The sequence below is a fragment of the Scylla paramamosain genome, chromosome 28 (assembly GCF_035594125.1).
Source record: "Scylla paramamosain isolate STU-SP2022 chromosome 28, ASM3559412v1, whole genome shotgun sequence".
Lineage (NCBI taxonomy): Eukaryota > Metazoa > Arthropoda > Malacostraca > Decapoda > Portunidae > Scylla > Scylla paramamosain.
Window position 1 is genome coordinate 14184131 of NC_087178.1, and position 21753 is coordinate 14205883.

The 21753-nt window shown below is 41.4% G+C and overlaps 1 protein-coding gene across 3 annotated transcripts in view; it reads right to left on the reverse strand.

Annotated features, from left to right (window-relative positions):
• Positions 1-2798: 2798 nt before the first annotated feature.
• Positions 2799-21753, reverse strand: part of LOC135114970 (protein dispatched-like) — a 40413-nt gene continuing 21458 nt past the window's right edge. For all 3 annotated transcript variants that reach the window (XM_064031299.1, XM_064031297.1, XM_064031298.1), the window contains 11 exons: positions 21080-21224; positions 19729-19852; positions 18561-18737; positions 17005-17287; positions 10790-11013; positions 10300-10482; positions 8957-9158; positions 8029-8262; positions 6620-6818; positions 5106-6057; positions 2799-4936 (listed from right to left, as the gene is read on the reverse strand). In XM_064031299.1, the coding sequence (XP_063887369.1) occupies positions 3752-4936; positions 5106-6057; positions 6620-6818; positions 8029-8262; positions 8957-9158; positions 10300-10482; positions 10790-11013; positions 17005-17287; positions 18561-18737; positions 19729-19852; positions 21080-21087 (3771 nt within the window). In that variant the 5' untranslated portion in view covers positions 21088-21224 and the 3' untranslated portion in view covers positions 2799-3751. The remainder of the gene's footprint in view (positions 4937-5105; positions 6058-6619; positions 6819-8028; positions 8263-8956; positions 9159-10299; positions 10483-10789; positions 11014-17004; positions 17288-18560; positions 18738-19728; positions 19853-21079; positions 21225-21753) is intronic.

Genomic DNA, 21753 nt, shown 5'->3' on the forward strand with positions numbered 1-21753 from the left:
TCTCCTTCCACCAACACAGCCAGTCTTTCCTTTCACCCAAAATACTAACTTATGAAAAGAATCATGCCCCCCATTAAGAGTAATACATTGAGTGCATAAAGCTTGCAGTGTCTCATGTTGACCCAATGATACAGAAGTTAGAGACATAACAGTATGGTTTCTTGTCTCTGTCAGTATATTAGAAAGCTCTCCAAGAGTGCCTTCTAAGTGCTTTTATGCTTCACTGTAATTCATGGCATTGCACTGGCCATCAAAGGAGTATAACCATATGATTGTTTAAATATGAACTTGTATGTAGCTTATGCTGTAAAATGAACCTGGGCTTCTTAAATTCTGAGAACCTGATTTGTCTATGAGTTATTGTACTACAGGTCTTGTTGCCACACTTGACATTTCCTGTGGTGGCTGGTGGCTGACTGATTAAAAGCCAGACTTGCAGGTCATGCTTATGCATAACAATGAAATTCACTCAACTTATATGAATGCACTTATCTAATTATCATTCTTCCCTCAAATCGGATATAATTCTTTCTTAAGATTCTTAAATTGCTTCTGATAAGATACAGCAACAACTATAACTTTTGAAAAATATAAAACATTTGAGATTCTAACCTTTTAAGTACTAAAAATTTTAACTTAAAAATAAACTACCTGACCAATCCCTGTGCACACCCAACCTTCTCTTTGAAATCACTTACACACAACACAACTCAATAAGTGAACCTCACACTCAAAATGTACACTTCTAGTCACAAATGCCAAGCAACTCAGCATGTCACTCAGCAATGTAAGTCTGTCACTTCAGCTTAACTGTCTAAGAGGAGTAAGCAAACCCCATCCTTCGCCTGCGCAGGATGAGGAGGAAGGAAAAAAAGGAAGGGAAGGGATGGGGTCAAGTAAGGGTACAAAATGCTTGTGTATGAGAAAGGTAGAAAGGGTGTTGTTCTAGCAAAGATTCTGTGCGTCTCTTGTTCTCCGAAGACCACTGAAAACAGATCAAGTGTTCTTCGCTGAAATGAGCATTCACTCACTTGTACAATGAATGAAAACAGTAAAGCCCTCAGTGTATTGTAGGTGACAACTCCTCCACAAGTACTCAATATTAAAATCTGTTTATAATTCTGTTCTAAGGAGTGCACCAGTGACAGTGTGTGTGTGTGTGTGTGTGTGTGTGTGTGTGTATATATATATATATATATATATATATATATATATATATATATATATATATATATATATATATATATATATATATATATATATATATATATATATATATATATATATATATATATATATATATATATATATATATATATATATATATATATATATATATTGTGTGTGTGTGTGTGTGTGCTTGGTCTTGCACTTTTCTAGTTTTTCCATAATTATTTACAAAGTTTACTGTGGCAAAACCATGTCTTTCCTACCTATACATCTGAACTGAGAGAGAGAGAGAGAGAGAGAGAGAGAGAGAGAGAGAGAGAGAGAGAGAGAGAGAGAGAGAGAGAGAGAGAGAGAGAGAGAGAGAGAGAGAGAGAGAGAGAGAGACCCAAATTTCAATTAAAAATTTAAATGAGAAGCAAATTCACAGTGAAGTCCAAACATTCCACCTGTGACTATACACATTCTATTTTGTGTAAGTTTTTGTTCTTTGATATACTCGCCATTACCATCAAAGTGAATCTTTCCTTCTGTGTTTACATCAAAGGTTTCCAACTTATGAACAATGATTGCAAATGTATAATAAGTAATACAGTGGGTTTCAATGTGGCACCAGCACACCCTATTTTTGTTTTTATTTTCTACACTGGGGCTTTACTGTGTGAGCGAAGCTCAAAAATATTTATGGAAGATCATTTAAGATTTGCTCTCAAGCAAAATAGTTACCTATCTCCTGTAGATGGTTCCTAATGAGCCAAGGGGTAATGTAGTCTGATGAGAGTTGTTGTAGTGGGCAGCAGGCAAGGGGTTGTGGGGGTCATGTACATGTATCTCATGAGATATACTGCACTATACATTTCCTGAAGGACACAAGCAAAATGATCACATCACTGTCAACAAAGAGCAGACCTCCAGAACACTCCACCGCCTCCAACGCTCTTGTCCCGCTGGCCCAGGTGAGCTCAGCGCTGCCTTGGGACACACAGGCTGCTGGCAGAAGTCTTACAAAGAAACTATCTTTTACACTTCAGTCTGACACAAACAATCAAGAAATCTTGGTGCATAAGTGACTGGGCTACATATAGTGGTCCCAGGATACTTGTATGACCTCCTGCTTATAATGCTGAGGTCAGGTCAGGTCAGATCAGATCACGGTCAAATAAGCATCACTGTGCACTGTATCATGGTGCCACAGCTCTTGCTGGCATACGACTGACTGGAGTCTTGTGGTTTTGTTGGATGGTCTGGTGCTGTGTGGTGTTGTGCACAATATCCTTGATGCATTGTGGAGCTGTGTTGTGCAGACTTGAAGCTGTGCAATGCTGTGCTGGTCATTATGCATGAATATCAATCTGGTAAAGCAGTAACTCCTTGCTTTATGTTGACCATGTTTAAATTTTTATATATATATATATATATATATATATATATATATATATATATATATATATATATATATATATATATATATATATATATATATATATATATATATATATATATATATATATATATATCTTCATCTTTTTGGAAATTGACAAAACTTATCCACCATAAACACACCTCCAGGTTAAGTCTTGGCAGCTCTTGTGGGTCTTTAGGTCATGACTTGCAAATAATAAGAAAAATGCTGATCAAGGAGTTACTATTCTGTAAAAAAATGCACTATGCAACATCACCACATTTAAAAAAAGCTGTCACTCTAAACAACACATTGTCAACTCACTTCAGCACACCAAAACAGTAACAACAACACAGGTACACAATAAGTCACTTTAAAACTTGGTCGTTATGCGTTGCGTCAACACTACTTCCATCTGGCTGCGAGGGGCCAGGGAAACGCCAAGGTTCCAATGAAGCAGTGCACAAGGCAGGCAGATAAGTGAGCTACTGAGACAGGACACAATTACTGGCTTGACAAGTGGCTCTACAAATGTGCTCAGCTAACCTTGGAGGCAAATGTCCTGCTAGGAAAACTGATGCCAACCACTCAGTGAAATATATGAATAAATTAATAAATAAACTCTTAAAAATATTGTTATCAAACTTAATTCTAATATCGTAAGTGCTGGTTTTAAAAATTATAGGACTGCACTGGTATCTACAAATACAGAATGCTGCTTTTTTCATAAAAGTTATAACAACTGATTGTTTTATATGATGATATAAAAGCCTTCTTCATCACTAATGAAATTCAATATTTTTAACAATTCACAAAACTAAATATTTTTGTTCTTCATTCATAAGCCTTAACACACACACACACACACACACACACACACAAACACACACATACATACACACATTTGCATATATACACACACACACACACACACATTCTACAACAACATCAAACATGTGTATATAATACCTCTATATCTATGTATATATGATACCAAGTGTTACATACCTGCCTGGTGCAGCAACAACACACTTGTATCACCAGCCGCACCATGGCTGGTACAACTGCCCCCTCAAGGCAGAGCTTTCCTTGCCAACACACCACCATACCACAACACAAGAGAAATGAGCAACATGTTATCACAATGACAGCCTCAACCTAGCACCACCTTCCCCAGCCCTCTCATGCCACCACAGCCCCAGCCTCCAGCATGGCTGGCCCCAGAGCCACACTACCATCCTGAGGGTGGTGGTTCTGTTGGCCATAGTCAGTATCTGGCTCAGAGTAAAGGATGGTGGTGGCTGAGGAGGCTGGAGCCACACTGTGCCTGGGGGAGGGTTCTCCTCCCTCACTCACTGCTCCTCCAGGTGAGGGCAGGGACACCTTGCGGGGGATGAAGGTCGAATGGTCTCGACCACTGACAGAGGAAGATAAAGACCCAGACCGGGCAGCGCGTCCAATCTCAGAGGACGCTCCAACCTCAGGGTGGGGTGTGGTGTGATTGGCAACAGCTTCAGACGGGGCAGCTGGCTCAGCCAGCCCCACCTTGTGCCGGGCAGGCGTGTGCACCATCCGGGCTCGACCAGCGAGCCTCATGGCCGTCAGTGGCTCCAGCTCGTGGGTGTCCGAGGACGGGTGAGTCTGGGGTGGTGGGCAGGATGTGCTGGAAGTGGACAGCGTGGATTCACTCATGTAGGCTTGTTGGTACACTGTCTTGTCCACATGTTGCTGATTGCTCGGGGTACAACAAGAGCATAAGCACAGCTTGGGGCAAGAAAGCTGGCCACAGCCAGACTCTGGCCCAAAGATGCGCAGCAGAGGGAGGTAGAAGAGCGTGGCATACACATAAGAGACGGAGGTGATCACTGTCAAGAAGGTCCCGATGTGTACATAGGCCAGCACACTGGCTGGCAGCATGGCCACTCCGGCAGCCAGGGAGGTGGCAGCAGCCATGAACACTGGACTACCCAGGCGACTGATGGCCCACGTGACAGCTGCCTCACGCTCAGCCTCAGGGGAGAGTCTGTAGGCTACACCATAGTGCAGGGTGAGGTCTACAGCCAGGCCAATGGCCACACTAACTGTCACGCTCTCCAGCACATTGAGCCGCCAGCCCAGCAGCACCAGGGATGCCAGAGTTACTAAGATGATGGCGCCCACACTCACCACTGCCAGCAGACTCACCACCACATTGAGAGTGGTGAACACCAGCACAGCCAGGCTCACCCCTACTGCCACAGCCACTGCCACACCTGTCCCCACAGACAAGGAGTGCTGCACATCATAGAACTCCAGATAGGAGGTGAACCAGCCGCCTCGCATTCCATATGGTGCCTCCTTCATCTGGGCCTGCACCCAAGAGTCAACCTGCAGGAAGATGTCCATTAGTGGGCTAATATTACTTATTGTACCTGTTTTCTTGCATCATAGTTATAAGAAGGGCATAAATCAACTTGCTACATTTGCACAATAATATATACACAGTTTAGATATGACAAGACAACATCCTGTAATAAGATAAAATGTTATCACTCACCTTTTGAAAGAACTCCTGCATGGCAGTGTAGGAGAGAGACCACAGAATGTTACTATCATACTCCACCACCACTGCCACCACCTTGCCCGTGTCCCGGCTGAACTTTGGCCCGGCTACACCAGGAATGAAATACTCCCGTGGGGTCTGGTAAAGAGCCTTGATGCCCTTGTGGATGCACTTGTCAAACACGTACCGGGAGTAAGGGAAGGCCGAGTCCTTGCAGCATGGATAGCGGTTCACCCCATTGATGGGGTCTTGACACTTTCGTCCTTCCATCCACAGCTTGAAGGTGTCAATGAAGCAGTGGGGCAGGAGGGGTCCCAGGGTGGGCAAATAGAAACTCTGGTTACGCAGCTCCCGGCAGAAGCCATGCAGCCACTCCTGAGACTCTGGGTGGGCCATATCAAACTCCTCATCAAACACCAGGGAACCTTTGGAGGCAGGGTTGAGGTGGTCTCCGTTGTCCACCGGCTGGATGCCCCACACCACTCTCACTGGCAGGCGGTTGACCACATCTTTCCGAAGGTTGCGTTCAAACCAGAATTTGTACTTGTATTTTAGGTCATATTGCTCAAATACATGATCGCGAGAGAAAAGCTGGAACTCCTGCGAGTCTGGGAGCTGCAGGCCGGGGTAATAGAAGACAACAAGAGCACTGCACACTGCCAAGCTGCCTAGTATTACCACCCATAGGTATCTCAGCTTGATCACCACCCAAGGCAACACCTTCTCAAAGAACACACGAGCAGACTCAGCAAAGAAATAGCAAAGCCTGAGGGGAAGTGAGCACAACACAGAGCAGCGGGGCGGCAGCTGTGGGGCGTAAACAGGAGCAGGGGGCACACACAGGCAGCAGGTGGAAGCCCCCCAGCGCTCAGCCACCACCACACAGGCTGGTACCCAGGTCAGCATCAGCAGCAAGTTGGCCAACACCACTGTCCCCGCAAAGATGCTGCAGTGTAAAGAAAAGTTTCCTTATAACTACAGTAGTCTCTATTCATTTGCACTTCAAATATGCATAGTATATTCAACAACATATACTATGCATATAGTTTAAAAGAGTCATTATGATTAAACTTGAACTTTCTCCATTGCTTGGGGTACAACAAGAGCATAAGCACAGCTTGGGGCAAGAAAGCTGGCCACAGCCAGACTCTGGGCCAAAGATGCGCAGCAGAGGGAGGTAGAAGAGCGTGGCATACACATAAGAGACGGAGGTGATCACTGTCAAGAAGGTCTCGATGTGTACATAGGCCAGCACATTGGTTGGCAGCATGAATTTTTAAATGCTTTGGACTCTCATTAGGACAATTTTTTTTTATGGCTGCTGAGATAACTAGTTAGTCTCAGATTATTTTTGGCAATTAATGTCCAAAATCTTTGTCTATTACTCATACTGTAAAAACACACAAAATCCAAATAACTTCTACAATAAAAATAAGACACCAAAATATTTAAGAATACAGTTCATTAAGTCAACACACACATACACACACACACACACACACACACACCTGAAGCAGCGGATAGCAGTGATGTGGGAGACACAGGAAGCAAGAAAGGCAGCAGCAGTAGTGAGGGAGGTGACGGCAATGGAGGCAGCAGCATGGTGGAAGGTGTCAGCCACAAGCTTGACCATTGTGCCTGTGTTCTTGTCCTGCTTGGCCAGTGTCCACACTCGGCAGTACACAAAGGTGTCATCCGCACCTATGCCTGGGGAAAGTTTTTGGCTTCTATTATTATTGTGAACAGTGAACATGAGCAGTGCACCCTGGCATGTCACACAGCAATGACTGGCTGAATGACTGGGTACTTGATGCTGCAAAAAACAGGGTCATATGGCACCACTACCATAAAAAGAATATAAACTAAACCACAAATACCTCTAGAATATAAATAAAAGTAACTCTCCATTTAAAGCCTAATGGTAAAGGATAATCAGGTCATTAAAAAAAATAATAAAAATGTTGTGTAAAAAGTAACATAAAACAAGATAAATAATGAAGGATACATGGATGTATCAAAAGGATATATTTTCTGTACAAATTTATACTCAACCAATCAATTAAGAGTCAGGGATCCAGATATCCTTAACAGAGTGGCCACATAAGGGTTCCAGAGTAGGCATTGACATCTGGGATACATAACTACATGATTACATTTCCAGCTATTGCAGAGCAACACTATGTCCTATTTCCTAGACTAGAACACCTTACAGGCTATAGAGATGAAATACAAATTTTAAAAAACAAACAAAATCAAACAGAAAATTCATAAGTACCTCACTTCTTGCAGCATCTTATAGACTACAGAGAAGAAATAAAAAAAATAAAAAACATGACAAAATCTGGTTGAATCTTATGACAAAGATACATGACTGGAAAAAAAAAAATGAAAAAAAAAACATGTGCTAGTTCCTGCAAAATGTTATGAAAAAAAAAAAAAAAAAAAAAAAAAAGACACAAGACCAAATTAGAAAACATCCCCATTTCCTACAGCATCCTATGAACCACAGTAAAAGAAGCAAGAATATGAACACCAAACAGAGAGAGAGAGAGAGAGAGAGAGAGAGAGAGAGAGAGAGAGAGAGAGAGAGAGAGAGAGAGAGAGAGAGAGAGAGAGAGAGAGAGAGAGAGAGAGAGAGAGAGAGAGAGAGAGAGAGAGAGAGAGAGAGAGAGAGAGAGAGAGAGAGAGAGAGAGAGAGAGAGAGAGAGAGAGAGAGAGAGAGAGAGAGAGAGAGAGAGAGAGAGAGAGAGAGAGAGAGAGAGAGAGAGAGAGAGAGAGAGAGAGAGAGAGAGAGAGAGAGGAATGAAAAACAAAATAAGACAACAAGTCCAACTTCCTGCAGTACTTTATGAACCGGGAACCCCGAATGAAGAACAGGAAACACACGAGACACAACAGAAAACATAAGATGCCTCACCGACAGCGATGACCGTTGTGAGCACATTCATGTAGGGGAAGACGGCAATCTCGTAGATGAAGATATACATGAAGTAAGCAATGATGAGGGCACAGGCGACAGTGGTGATAGTGATGAGGGTGATGAAGAGGGAGCCAGTGTAGCACCACATGAGGAACAACACCACTCCACCACCAACACCCAGCAGGTAGGAGTTTGCCAGCAACAGTTTGTCAAAGAGAGCGTACTTCAGACCTGTATGGGCCAAAGAGGGACAGCAGATAGGAATATCAGGAGGGGATGAAATAAGTCACAGGGATTTTGAGAGAAAGGAAAGAAAGCAACAGAGAGAAGGCATAGAAGGTGAGGGATAGATGATAAAAGAAGAGGTAAAGTATGAAGAAGCAGAGAAACAGGACATGGAGAATAGAGCAAGGAGGAGGAGGAGAAGGAGGAGGAGGAGGAGGAGGAGGAGGAGGAGGAGGAGGAGGAGGAGGAGGAGGAGGAGGAGGAGGAGGAGGAGGAGGAGGAGGAGGAGGAGGAGGAGGAGGAGGAGGAGGAGGAGGAGGAGGAGAAATAAAACAAAAAGAGAAGATGAATTAGATTTCTTCTATACTGATGTAACTATGTAATATCATTCATATAATTTCCTGTACTATTACCTCAAAATATTAATGCAATAGTAATCCTCAGTACATCTGTTCTGAGATGGATATTGTATGAAAGTACAATACTGACCTTAACCATATACCAATTTGTCATCATTAACACTGTCAAACTGTAACACCCAATATCAAGTCTGAGGATAATGTAACTTAGAATGTCCACCTTAACATGCAACTGCAATATACAGTGACTACTTGTACATTCAAGATTTCTAGGAGCTAATGGATGGATGAGGCTACTGCTGAGGCTAGGGAGGGAGGAAAGGAGGGAGAAGGAAGCATACCAAGGTCCACAGCTGTCACAGTCACATTATCGAGGGTGAGGTCCAACTGCTGCAAAGCCTCAAAGTAAGGAAGAGCCTGAGAACCTCGCGCGATGGGCAAAAACAGTGCAGTGAAGCTCAGTCTCTCCTCCAACTTCTGCTTCTGGTGTTTGTGGTGAGGTTCTGACAGCCTGAAGGGTTCTGGGTGATCAGGGTCGGGCACCTGGAACCAAAGGGGGTTCTACATGGTGGTGGTGGTGGTGGTGGTGGTGGTGGTGGTGGTGGTGGTGGTGGTGTTAGTAGTAGTAGTAGTAGTAGTAGTAGCAGTAGCAGTAGTAGTAGTAGTAGTGGTAGTAGTAGTAGTAGTAGTAGTAGTAGTAGTAGTAGTAGTAGTAGTAGTAGTAGTAGTAGTAGTAGTAGTAGTAGTGGTGGTGGTGGTGGTGGTGGTGGTGGTGGTGGTGGTGGTGGTGGTGGTGGTGGTGGTGGTGGAAGGTTACAGTAGCTACAGAAGGACCAATGTTACTTGATGTGATGGTAGAGGATGGTAACTATATGTATAAGTGGCTTGTGTTGCTGATGGTTCTTAGTGATGGTGGTAATGGAAGGAAGAGTGAAGGGAAACACTGATTGCAGAAGTAACTTGTCTTGGTGACAAGTGGCAACTGCAGGGTGGGGGATGCAGGCAACTAGTGTGTGTGTGTGTGTGTGTGTGTGTGTGTGTGTGTGTGTGTGTGTGTGTGTGTGTGTGTGTGTGTGTGTGTGTGTGTGTGTGTGTGTGTGTGTGTGTGTGTGTGTGTGTGTGTGTGTGTGTTTACTCAGTTGTGGTTTACAGGAGGAGTCTAAGCTTGTGGTGTCCCACCTCGATATCTACTCTTATCCAGTTTTTCCTTAAAATCATTGAGTTTACTACTTCTTTTGGCAGCTCGTTCCAGATTCCTGCAGTCCTTTGCAGGAAACTGCAAAGGACTATGTGTGTGTGTGTGTGTGTGTGTGTGTGTGTGTGTGTGTGTGTGTGTGTGTGTGTGTGTGTGTGTGTGTGTGTGTGTGTGTGTGTGTGTGTGTGTGTGTGTGTGTGTGTGTGTGTGTGTGTGTGTGTGTGTGTGTGTGTAGGCCATGAGGAGGGGGAGATACAGCACTACACAATGTGAGCCTCATGAAGCAAACCTTTGAAGAGGCAACATGTGACAGACACCTCAAATACTAGTACTTGTAGTTGTAAGCAATACTAGGGGTGGGGAAAAGGAAGAGGAAGGTATGAGGAAGAATTTAACTCCTTTGAGTTTAACTAATTAGGAGACATGAAAAGATGAGGAAGAGAGGGAGGAGCATGAGGGGTAGGATGTTATGGGGAAGTAATATCTCACCTCTGGATTAAGGAAAGCTGCATCAATCAGGTAGTGGAGGATGGTGTACACGGCATCATGCATCAGGCACTCCTTGGGCACTTGGCTACACCCATTTGGCCCTCGACAGCCCCTCTCTAGCTGCAGATCCAGATGACGAGAGCACCAACGCAGAAGATGATGCACCTTATCCACATCCTCTTGCTGTGAATGTATATAATGCATGGCAGGTTATGCTTGAAGTTTTACAATGGTGATTAATCTTATGACTGCTAGTGACAGTATGACATTTTACTTTAAGAAACTCTTGACAATTTTCACTAATGAGAAAACAAGATGAACTAAAAAGTTTAAATCACTTGATCAGTCACTTTACTGCCAGTGGTGCATTTTGAAATTATAATCTAAACTTGCAGTACAGCAGAAAAAAGGCTCTAGCAGTCAAAGGGTTAACATAGGCAGGGTCAGTCAAATGGTTAACACAGTCAGGGTAAGGGTTCTAATAGTTTACCACAATTTGGTGACAGGAGGAGCGGTTGGAGAGAAGTGCCACATAGTTGGGCAATGACCAAGAGGGACAGCACCGGCCAGGACTCCATGTTTCACAAATTGGTTGAAACTCAGAGAGGGAACGCAGGCGCTCATCCAGCTGACAGATGGCTCGTAGATGGTGTAGAGTGAGAAGGGTGGTTCTTGGCACTGTGCTCTTCAGGATGACCCTTCCATACTCTGGCACTGTTGGAAAAAGGTTTTATGGAACCTCTTTATCACAGCATACATCAGAATCTCTGCTTTTTAGCTCTGTAATATGAGGAGTTTACAGGGGTTTTTATGGAACACACTCTGATACAGGGAGGGGTTTATGTACCCTCTTCATTAGTGTTGATCAGCAGCTTTACTGTTTACACACTTTATGGGAAGGGGATTTCTGTAGCCTCTTTATCACAGAGTGTAACATAAACTTTTATATTTGGCATGGTAAAGGAGGAGGTTTATGTAGCTACCCTATGATACAGTGGGTTATGGATTTTAAAGGAAGTAAATCTAGGGTGCCTCTTTAAGTTATAGGATCAATCCAAAACTTTAGTGTTCTGGCACTGGAGATGGAGTTTACAGGGCTTCTCTATATTACAGTATAAAATAGAAACACTGATGTTTCACATGTCAACCTGCCAGACAGAACTGTTTTGCAGAAATTTCCATGACTTGCTGTCTGCTTCTTCTGACATTGGAGTTGATAAATATGATATATGGATGAAAAACAGAAGTGACAAGGGAGGGGGATTGATCATTCTGACTAAAAAATGTGTTAAAGTGGAGAAAGTGATAAAAAGTGAAGACAAGTCTGAAATTCTACAAGTGATGATTAGAAGTGGAAATGGAAGGATAATGAACTATGCAGGAGTGTATGTGCCACCTATGACCAATGCTTGGTGAAAAGAAGAGCACAAAGAAATGTTGGTAGATGTGTTAAAAGGTCTTGAAAAGGTAGTGATGGGAAGTAGTGATATGGTTATTGTTGGTGATTTTAACTGTAAGGAGATAAATTGGGAGACATGACAACTACTGGAAGTGAGAATTCATGGAGTAATAGACTATTAAATTGGGCGGTGAAAAAACTTGATGACTCGAAGGGTTGATTGTGATACCAGATTTAGTGGAAGAGATAAACCATCAAGACTTTATTTAGTGTTTACCAAGGGCATGGAAATTATTGAAATTATACACTTTGATAGCCCTCTACATAAAAGTGATCATGTGTTGATGGAATTTAATTTGAAAAATGAAAATGTAATCATTGATGAAAATTATAAGGTGAAAAGATTTAAATAAAGCTGAATTTGAAAAATTAAGAAAGTGCTTTGTTGCCATGGACTGGAAAGACTTTGAAGATGCAGAAGATGTTCAGAAAAAATGGGATGAATTTATAAGGATATACAATTCTGCTGTGGAGAAATTTGTAACTAGAGGAGGAGTGAGATGTAGAAAGGGTAAAGAATGGTTCAATACAAAATGCAGAGGCTAGAAATTGTAAGCTAAATGCTTGGAATAGATGGAAGAAGAAGAAAACTGAGAGCAGATGGGAGGAATATATTGATGTTAGAAACAAGTACACTGAGATAATAAGAATGAAGAGAAGAAACTATGAAAGATATAATAGATTTTTTTTTTTTTTTATGTAGGAAGGACACTGGCCAAGGGCAATAAAAATCCAATAAAAAATATGCCCACTGAAATGCCAGTCCCATAAAAGGGTCAAAGCAGTGGTCAAAAATTGATGAATAAGTGTCTTGAAACCTCCCTCTTGAAGGAATTCAAGTCATAGGAAGGTGGAAATACAGAAGCAGGCAGGGAGTTCCGGAGTTTACCAGAGAAAGGGATGAATGATTGAGAATACTGGTTAACTCTTGCGTTAGAGAGGTGGACAGAATAGGGGTGAGAGAAAGAAGAAAGTCTTGTGCAGTGAGGCCATGGGAGGAGGGGAGGCATGCAGATAGCAAGATCAGAAGAGCAGTTAGCATGAAAATAGCAGTAAAAGACAGCTAGATATGCAACATTGCAGCGGTGAGAGAGAGGCTGAAGACAGTCAGTTAGGGGAGAGGAGTTGATGAGACAAAAAGCTTTTGATTCCACCCTGACTAGTAGAGCAGTATGAGTGGAACCCCCCCAGACATGTGAAGTGTACTCCATACATGGACGGATAAGGCCCTTGTACAGAGTTAGCAGCTGGGGGGGTGAGAAAAACTGGCAGAGATGTCTCAAAACACCTAACTTCATAGAAGCTGTTTTAGCTAGAGATGAGATGTGAAGTTTCCAATTCAGATTATAAGTAAAGGACAGACCGAGGATGTTCAGTGTAGAAAAGGGGGACAGTTGAGTGTCATTGAAGAAGAGGGGATAGTTGTCTGGAAGGTTGTGTCGAGTTGATAGATGGAGGAATTGAGTTTTTGAGGCATTGAACAATACCAAGTTTGCTCTGCACCAATCAGAAATTTTAGAAAGATCAGAAGTCAGGCATTCTGTGTTTACCTTTAAGTACCTTTAAGGATAAAGGTATACAGCACAGATAAATTTAGTTTGAGAGTGACTCTGTAGTCGTAGCCAGATTGTTGAAAACTCGGAAGATTCAAGAGCGTGGGCACGAGAGCAGGTTAAGTCGTTGCGCACATAAATGCAACATCCAGCTTTGGATAAAAAATTAGGATAGAGAAAGTAGGAGGGAACAGAAAAGGGGCTACTGTCAGTTGCCTCAGACACCTGAGTTTCAGTGAGGAAAAGAAGATGAGGTTTAGAAGAAGAGAGGTGGTGCTCTACAGATTGAAAATTAGATCTTAGACAACAAATATTGCAGAAGTTAATGAAGAAAAGTTGATGGGGTGGTGTCAAGACACTTAGGGTCATTGTCAGAAGGACAGTCCGACCTGGGGACATTTGTGGTCCCCTCCCCAAATGGGGACTCTGAGGCTGGTGTAGGAGCCACCATGATAATTTTGAAATTTTGAGTGAAGGGTGTGTGTGTTATTAGGTGGTTGTTGTTTTGTATGGAGAAAGAGAGTTGTCTTTAGACACTTTGTGTTGTGAGACACAAAGGGAAAAAATGTTCAGTGAGGTCACAACTGGGTTTAATAATAAGTTCACAGCACCCCCTAATCCAGTGCTTTATACCTCACTGGGAGAAATTATTGTTTCGGCAGGAGGAAATAAGGAAAACCCACTAAATTATAAACCAGTGTCCTTGACTAGTGTTGTAGGAAAACTATGTGAAAGAACAATAAAGGAAAGATGGATGGAACATTTGGAAAGAGATAAAGTTTTGGTAAATTGTCACTTTGGATTCAGGAGGGGAAGATCATGCTCCATGAACTTATTGTCCTTTTATTCAAGGGTAGTCGACATTGTGCAGGAGATAGATGGATGGGTGGATGGTGTCTACTTAAACTTGAAGAAAGCATTTGACAATGTAACACAATGAAGAATGCTATGGAAGATAAAAAATTGTGGAAAAATTGGAGGAAGACTGCTGGAGTGGATGGAGGATTATCTGGATGATAGAGAGATGAGGACTGTAAAGCAAGACTAAAATTCATCTTGGCTGAAAGTAACTAGTCGTGTCCCACTGGGATCAGTGTTGGGACCAATAATGTTTGTAATATATGTGAACGACATAAATGAAGAAATAGATAGTTATATGAACTTATTTACAGATGATACTAAGCTGATGAGAAAGGAAGTAAATGTAAATGACTGTATAGTACTGCAAGATGATTTAAATAAGATAAATAGATGGAGTAAATCTTGGAAAATGGAATTCAATTACAGTAAATGTAAAGTAATGGAGTTTAGTAAGAGTAAGAAAAGAATACAATATCATTATGTGATGGACGGTGTGAAGTTAAAGAAGTCAGAAGAAGAAGTGGATTTGGGAGTAACAGTTACTGAAAATTTGACTCCAGACAGACACATTGATAAAATTACTGGAGAGATGACGAATTTGTTAAAAAGAGTAAAAATGGCATTCACATATTTGGATGAAGGAATGATAAAAAAAAGTTGTTGATTTCCATGATAAGACCAAGATTGGAATATGCAGCAGTGGTGTGGTCTCCTCATACAAAGAATATTATAAAATTAGAAAGAGTACAAAGAGCAGTCACTAAGATGGTTTCAGAGTTGAGTAAGTCAACCTATGAAGAGAGATTAAAAATGTTGGAAATTCCTACCCTTGAAAATAGGAGAGGGAGAGGGGATTTAATAAATATCTATAGAATGATAAATGGTATGGAAAATATGGACAAAAAAATGTTTTATAAGTGTAGACACACAGGTTACAAGGGGACACAGTAAGAAGCTGAAAAAAAAGTTAACTGTATAAGAGACATCAAGAAGTATAGTTTTCCTCACAGAAGTGTGAACAAATGGAATGAACTCAGTAAAGACACTGTCAATGCCATAACTGTCCATGCTTTTAAGACCAAACTAGATAGATATAGAGATATGATACTATGAGATTACTCCCCTTCCATAAACCACAACTAGGTAAATACACATACACAAACACACACACACACACACACACACACACACACACACACACACACACACTATCACGGAGGGCACAAAGGGAGGCTGAATATCTAAGATACAAGAAAAATAAAGGAAAGATGCTTGAAAGACACAAAAAAGTGCACTGTTCCCAGTGAAATATAGATACCTGGAATATACAACAAAAAAAAAAAAAAAGAAGTGACAGATGAGTAATGTAAGTCAACAGAAGGAAAAACCAGACATATAAGGAAATGGAGACAGAACCACATAAATATAACTCAGGTTCTGTACACAAGAAGGTACACACACACACACACACACAGACACACACACACAAAATAAAAGGAACAAGAACAATAAAGGAAAGATGGATGGAACACTTGGAAAGAGATAAAGTTTTGGTAAATTGTCAATTTGGACTTAGGAGGGGAAGATCATGCTCCATGAACTTATTGTCCTTTCATGCAAGGGTAGTTGATATTGTGCAGGAGAGAGAGACAGATGGGTGGATGGTGTCTACTTAAACTTGAAGAAAGTGTTTGATAAAGTAACACACTGAAGATTGCTATGAAAGATAAAAAATTATGGAAAAATTGGAGGAAGACTGCTGGAGTGGATGGAGAATTATCTGGATGATAGAGAGATGAGGACTGTAATACAAGACCAAAATTCATCCTGGGTGAAAGTAACTAGTGGTGTCCCACAGGGGTCAGTGTTGGGACTGATAATGTTTGTAATATATGTGAATGACATAAATGAAGAAATAGACAGTTATATGAACTTATTTGCAGATGATGCTAAGCTGATGAGAAAGGTAGAAAATGTAAATGACTGTATGGTATTGCAAGATGATTCAAATAAGATAAACAGAGGAAGTAAATCTTGGCAAATGGAATTCAATTTAAGTAAATGTAAAGTAATCTTGTTTAGTAAGAGTAAGAAAAGAATGCAATATAATTATGAGATGGATGGTGTGAAGTTACAGAAATTAAAAGAGGAAATTAATTTTGGAGTAACAGTTACTGAAAATTAGACTCTGGACAGACACATTGATAAAATTACTGGAGAGACAATGAATTTGTTAAAAAGAATAAGAATGGCATTCTCATATTTAGATGATGAAATGATAAAAAAGTTGTTGATTTCCATGATAAGACCAAGATTGGAAATGCAGCAATGGTGTGGTCTCCTCATATAAAGATGAATATTATAAAAATTGGAAAGAGTACAAAAAGCAGTCACTAAGATGGTTCTGGAGTTGAGTAAGTCAACCTATGAAGAGAGATTGAGAATGTTGGAAATCCCCACCCTTCAAAATAGGAGAGAGAGAGAGAGGGGATTTAATAAACATCTATAGAATGATAAATGGTATGGAAAATGTGGAGAAAGAATGTTTTATAAATTTAGACACACAGAGTACAAGGGGACACAATAAGAAGTTGAAGAAAGTTAACTGTAGAAGAGACATTAAGAAGTATAGTTTTCCTCACAGAAGTGTGAACAAATGGAATGAACTCAGTGAAGATGTTGTCAATGCTGTAACTCTCCATGCTTTTAAGACCAAACTGGATAGATATAGAGATGGGATACTATGAGATTATTCCCCTCCCGTAAAGCACAACTAGGTAAATACAACTAGGTAAATACACACACACACACACACACACACAAATCCCTCACCAACAGGGGCACAGAAAAAGTCGTCATCTCTTAAGTGTGAATGATTGGGATGATTATCTTCCTCCCACTCAGTCTGCAATTGGTACTCTGTCCGGCTCTCCTCCCCGGCCCAGGCCTCATCCTCCCTCCTGGCAGCATTGTTGACCATGATGGTGAGGTCAGAGATGGCTGTTTTCTGGGTCTCATCATCCAGGGAGCTTGAATTCCAGCTATTGTTTCTCATGTTGTCCTCGGCACAGTTTGGCACCACAGCTGAGCCATTGGGGGTCACCTCAATGCACACCTGAAGTTACATCGAGGTCAAAGATGTGGATGTGGATACATAGGTTACATCAAATCAATACCCAGATGCTATATATCCATCAGGTCGAGGATGTAGATATGGATGCACAGGTCACATCAAATCCATATCCAGATGCTATGTATTCCTGTCAGGTCAAAGATGTACATATGGATACATTGGTCATATCAAATGAATACCCAGATACCATATATCCCTGTGAAATCAAATGGATACTTAGGTCACATCAAATCAATACTCAGATGCTGTATGTCCCTGGCAGGGTGGCCATGATAGGCTTCTGAAGGGCATCAGCTGTCCACCTCAAACAGAGACAGTTGGGAAAGATAGACAGCTAGATAGATGGATGTTCACTGATCACAAAAAATGCATTCAAATAATATAAATATTTAATAAGGTAAAATGGTTCAAGTGAAAATGTAAACATTAAAATGAGAAAATGTTGCCAATGCAATGAACATCTAAAACAAAATTGTCTAAACCTAAACTCTAAACAGTAAAATTAAAACAAAAGCTAAAAGTACAAAGCTAAACAAAATTATCAAAATAAAGATCTTTTAAAAAGTAAATGAATAAATATAAAAAGTTATGGTAAATTACAGTACACGAGTCAATGCAATTTAACCTGTATGCAATGAAAAAGAATATAAAGGGAGTAGTATCACAAAACATACTGGGATACTTGTGGCACATAAAGTCAAGACAACAAGGAATAATGTCAAGATTACATAAGAAGTTGCATGTTTAAAGTATATCAGATGTCTTTAAATTTTCACACCTCACTGACAGCCTATATTCTCTTAACAAATGTCTGCCAAAGTATTGATTTCAGGGCCTTCACATGCCATGCCTCTCTGGAACATCACAGAGGCACTAAGAATATGATCTGAGGACAGGATGGGATCCAACCCTTTTCCTGTGATATGCAACAGTTCACGACACCAAGCACAATGTAAGAAATCTTTATAAACATCTACAAGAAAAGTGGTTAAAAGAATAGTTTTTTTTTTATTTATAGACACAATAGTGTTTACTGGTGGCTCTAGAACAAGAAGTATCTCATAGCAGTGCCACATAGCAGTGACTGGGTTAAACCATGAGAGACACCCTGGCCAGGAACTGAAACTCAACATAAAGGTACCAATTATAATGTCTTAGGTATCAGGACCAGATGACTAACTGATGTCAACATACCTTTATACCTCCAGTCACTACACATTCATAATTAGTAGAGAGTAAATTTAACCTAACATACCTTGTGCCGATGGACTGGTGGTGGGCCGTCATCCTTCTCGGGTTCCCTTGGATGAGGGTTTGACCGGGGACCATCTGAAGGGTTCACACTGAGGGGACCCTGGAATCGTGAAGCATCCAGCAGGTTCTCCCATGCCACAGCACGGCGACTCACAGTTGTCCCTCGTGTCACAAAGCCCTGAAGACATGACAGCATTAGAGACACTTGCAGCCTATGGGACACTTTGGAATGATTACTAATGATTATGAAAGCCATGGAACAAGAACCTATAAGTGCTCATAGAGAGATAGAGAGAATAATGGTTAGTGTAGCATGAGGAGATAAGAAGAGACTGCTTTCCTGCCCACTGAGGGACACAAGCCAGTAAAAGTCAGTGCTGGGCCCAGCCTGGGTGAATGGGGACAGTTACATTAGGAAAGGCATCCAGCATAAAACTTTTGCCAAATCACCATGCAGATATAATTCACTGTGCTAATTTCTGACAGTTACAAGCTGGAGGAAGAAGAAGAAGAAGAAGAAGAAGAAGAAGAAGAAGAAGAAGAAGAAGAAGAAGAAGAAGAAGAAGAAGAAGAAGAAGAAGAAGAAGAAGAAGAAGAAGAAGAAGAAGAAGAAGAAGAAGAAAATAAGATTCTGAATAAGTGAGCACATCCAAGTTAAAGACATTTAGAATACAATGAAAAGAAAAATGTAGATAAAGGCAGGGCATGTCATGCATTAAATGGATAACAAATGAATGAAGCAACTTAGGGATGGTAAAAGAAGGCAGTGCAGAAAGAGAACTAGATAAAGAAATGAAATAAGACATTCCATTTGGATAACCTGGAAAGGATCAGTAGTTGAGGTGAGTGGAGAAGACAGAGACCTTTGTCCTGCTGGGGAATTATAAAGGCTGATGATGATAACGATCAGGTTCTAGAAGAGTAGACACATGTAAAGAGGAGAGTGTAGAATGTTACAAGAATCTCTGCCTATTAGGAACAAGCTAGCGAGTGAAAAGAAATGAAGAGGAAAGGAGAATGTAGCATTACTTCAGGCTACTAGGAACAAGTTGTGTGGGATTACTAGGTACTAGGTGAGTGAAGATACATGAAAGGGGAGTTTAGGATTAGTTTTGGATAACAGATGTGACAATACTCAAGTACTAAGTGTGTAGATAGGTGCCACATACCAGGGAGGGGTCAGTGAAGGAGGGCAGAGGCCGGGCTGTGAGGGAGAGCACCAGGCAGGTCACCACCACCACCACCACACTGCTCAGTACAGCATAAGGGTGGTGACACAGCAGCCGTGCATACCTGTCCAATACACAACACCATTAGCACTAGGATTCATCATCACCATCTATTACCAACATCATACAACATCTCTCTCTCTGTCTCTTAGTTTTTTATACCTCTTAGACAAAAGAAAGATAAACAAATGAATGAAACTATAGCTCATGACCTACAAACATACAAAACAAAAAAACTTCTTTCCTATTTTCCGAACTGTCCATCCTTCCTTCCATTAACTCCATTCTCCACCCACTCTCCCTCTAACTATCCCTCTCTCCACCTGCCTATCCATCACTCCCTCTTCCCTCCATCCAACACATTTCAGGCTTGATCAAATTAGACTCAAAAGAAATACTAAGAAAAGAGTTCTCTAACATGGTAGCAAATGACTGGAATAGATTCAATAAGCAAGCTGTTGGTGCAGATAATAAGGAACTTTATAAGGTTAGATAATTATATGGATGGAAATCACAAACAGATGTAAATAGTAACACCTTCATTTCTACGATCATAACATTCAGAGGAGTTAAAAAGATGGTTTACATGAACACTGAAGAGAGAGAAAGCAATGGAGATCTTGTCCTTCCTTGCCCATAGAAGTGTTAATCCTTTCACTGCTTTTTGTTACAGCTTTCCTTAATTACTGATCACTCAGAGACATCCTTACTTGTCCTACAGCCACCTCCAATCATTTAACTGACTACAAATTGCAAAATCTATTCTTTCTATGCTCTTCTTTCTTGTAGATGCTCATAAAGACTTCATACTATACTTCTAGTGTTGTTAATTGTTTCATACTGCAGTGAAAGGGTTAAAGAGACACGTACGTAAATACAGGGGAAGGGAGGGAGGGAGACAGACACCAGTTCATAGGTTTTAATTATTCTTTTTGACCTATTAGGGGACTGGCACCTCAGTGGGCATTTTTTTCATTAATTCTTGTTGCCCTTGGTTTGGCTTTTTTTTTTTTTTTAAATAAAACAGGCGTTGCCCTTTGTATAAAAAAAAAGAGCAGAAAAGACAGGAACATAGAGAGCAACAGCCTGACATGTAGACTTCAGACCTCATCCACACTCAAAGAAGGTGGAGGGACACGATCGCTAAAGTCACATGACACACCACTTCAGTGCAAAAAAAAAAATTGATGATTATAGGAAAGATTTTTGGGAAGAGAACACTGGCAGCAATAAGAGAGTTAAATACACCTGAACAAGTCTTTTGACATCTGTTCTCTCCTTTCTCACTCACCACATCATGTTGGAAGGAGATTCTGTTTGTTGGGAGGAGTTTTCATGGTGACCTTCCTCTTCCTCCTCCTCCTCCTCCCCCTCCTCTCGCCCAGATGCTGCTGCCACCGCTGCCGCAACGACCTTCTCACCTCCTCCTGCCAGGCCTGTGGGGGACAGGAGGTAAATACTGGGGAGAGGCAGGTCAAGACAGGAGGGAAGGAGGGGGAGGAGAGGGAGGTCAAGATGGGAAGGAAAGAAATAGCGCGTTAAAAACAGAGGGGAAGAAAGAAGGGAAGTAACAAGACAAAAATGGAGGAAAAAAAGGAGGTAAAAATAGAAGACAGTGGGAGGGAATTAAAGAGAGAGAGAGAGAGAGAGAGAGAGAGAGAGAGAGAGAGAGAGAGAGAGAGAGAGAGAGAGAGAGAGAGAGAGAGAGAGAGAGAGAGAGATTCCTAGAACTATTACAGTGGAATCTCAACTCTCATCCCCTGCTCCTCTACCTACCCCCCAAGGGAAAACACCCCCTCCTGTCCCCTCCCACCAGAGAATCCAGGAGGTGATGGAGGTAAGGTCGCGGGTCAAAGGTCATGGGTGAGACCACCATTACCACTACAAGAAGTATTACTACCGCTACTACTACTACTACTACTTGGGGAAGTATGACAAAACTCTCTCTCTCTCTCTCTCTCTCTC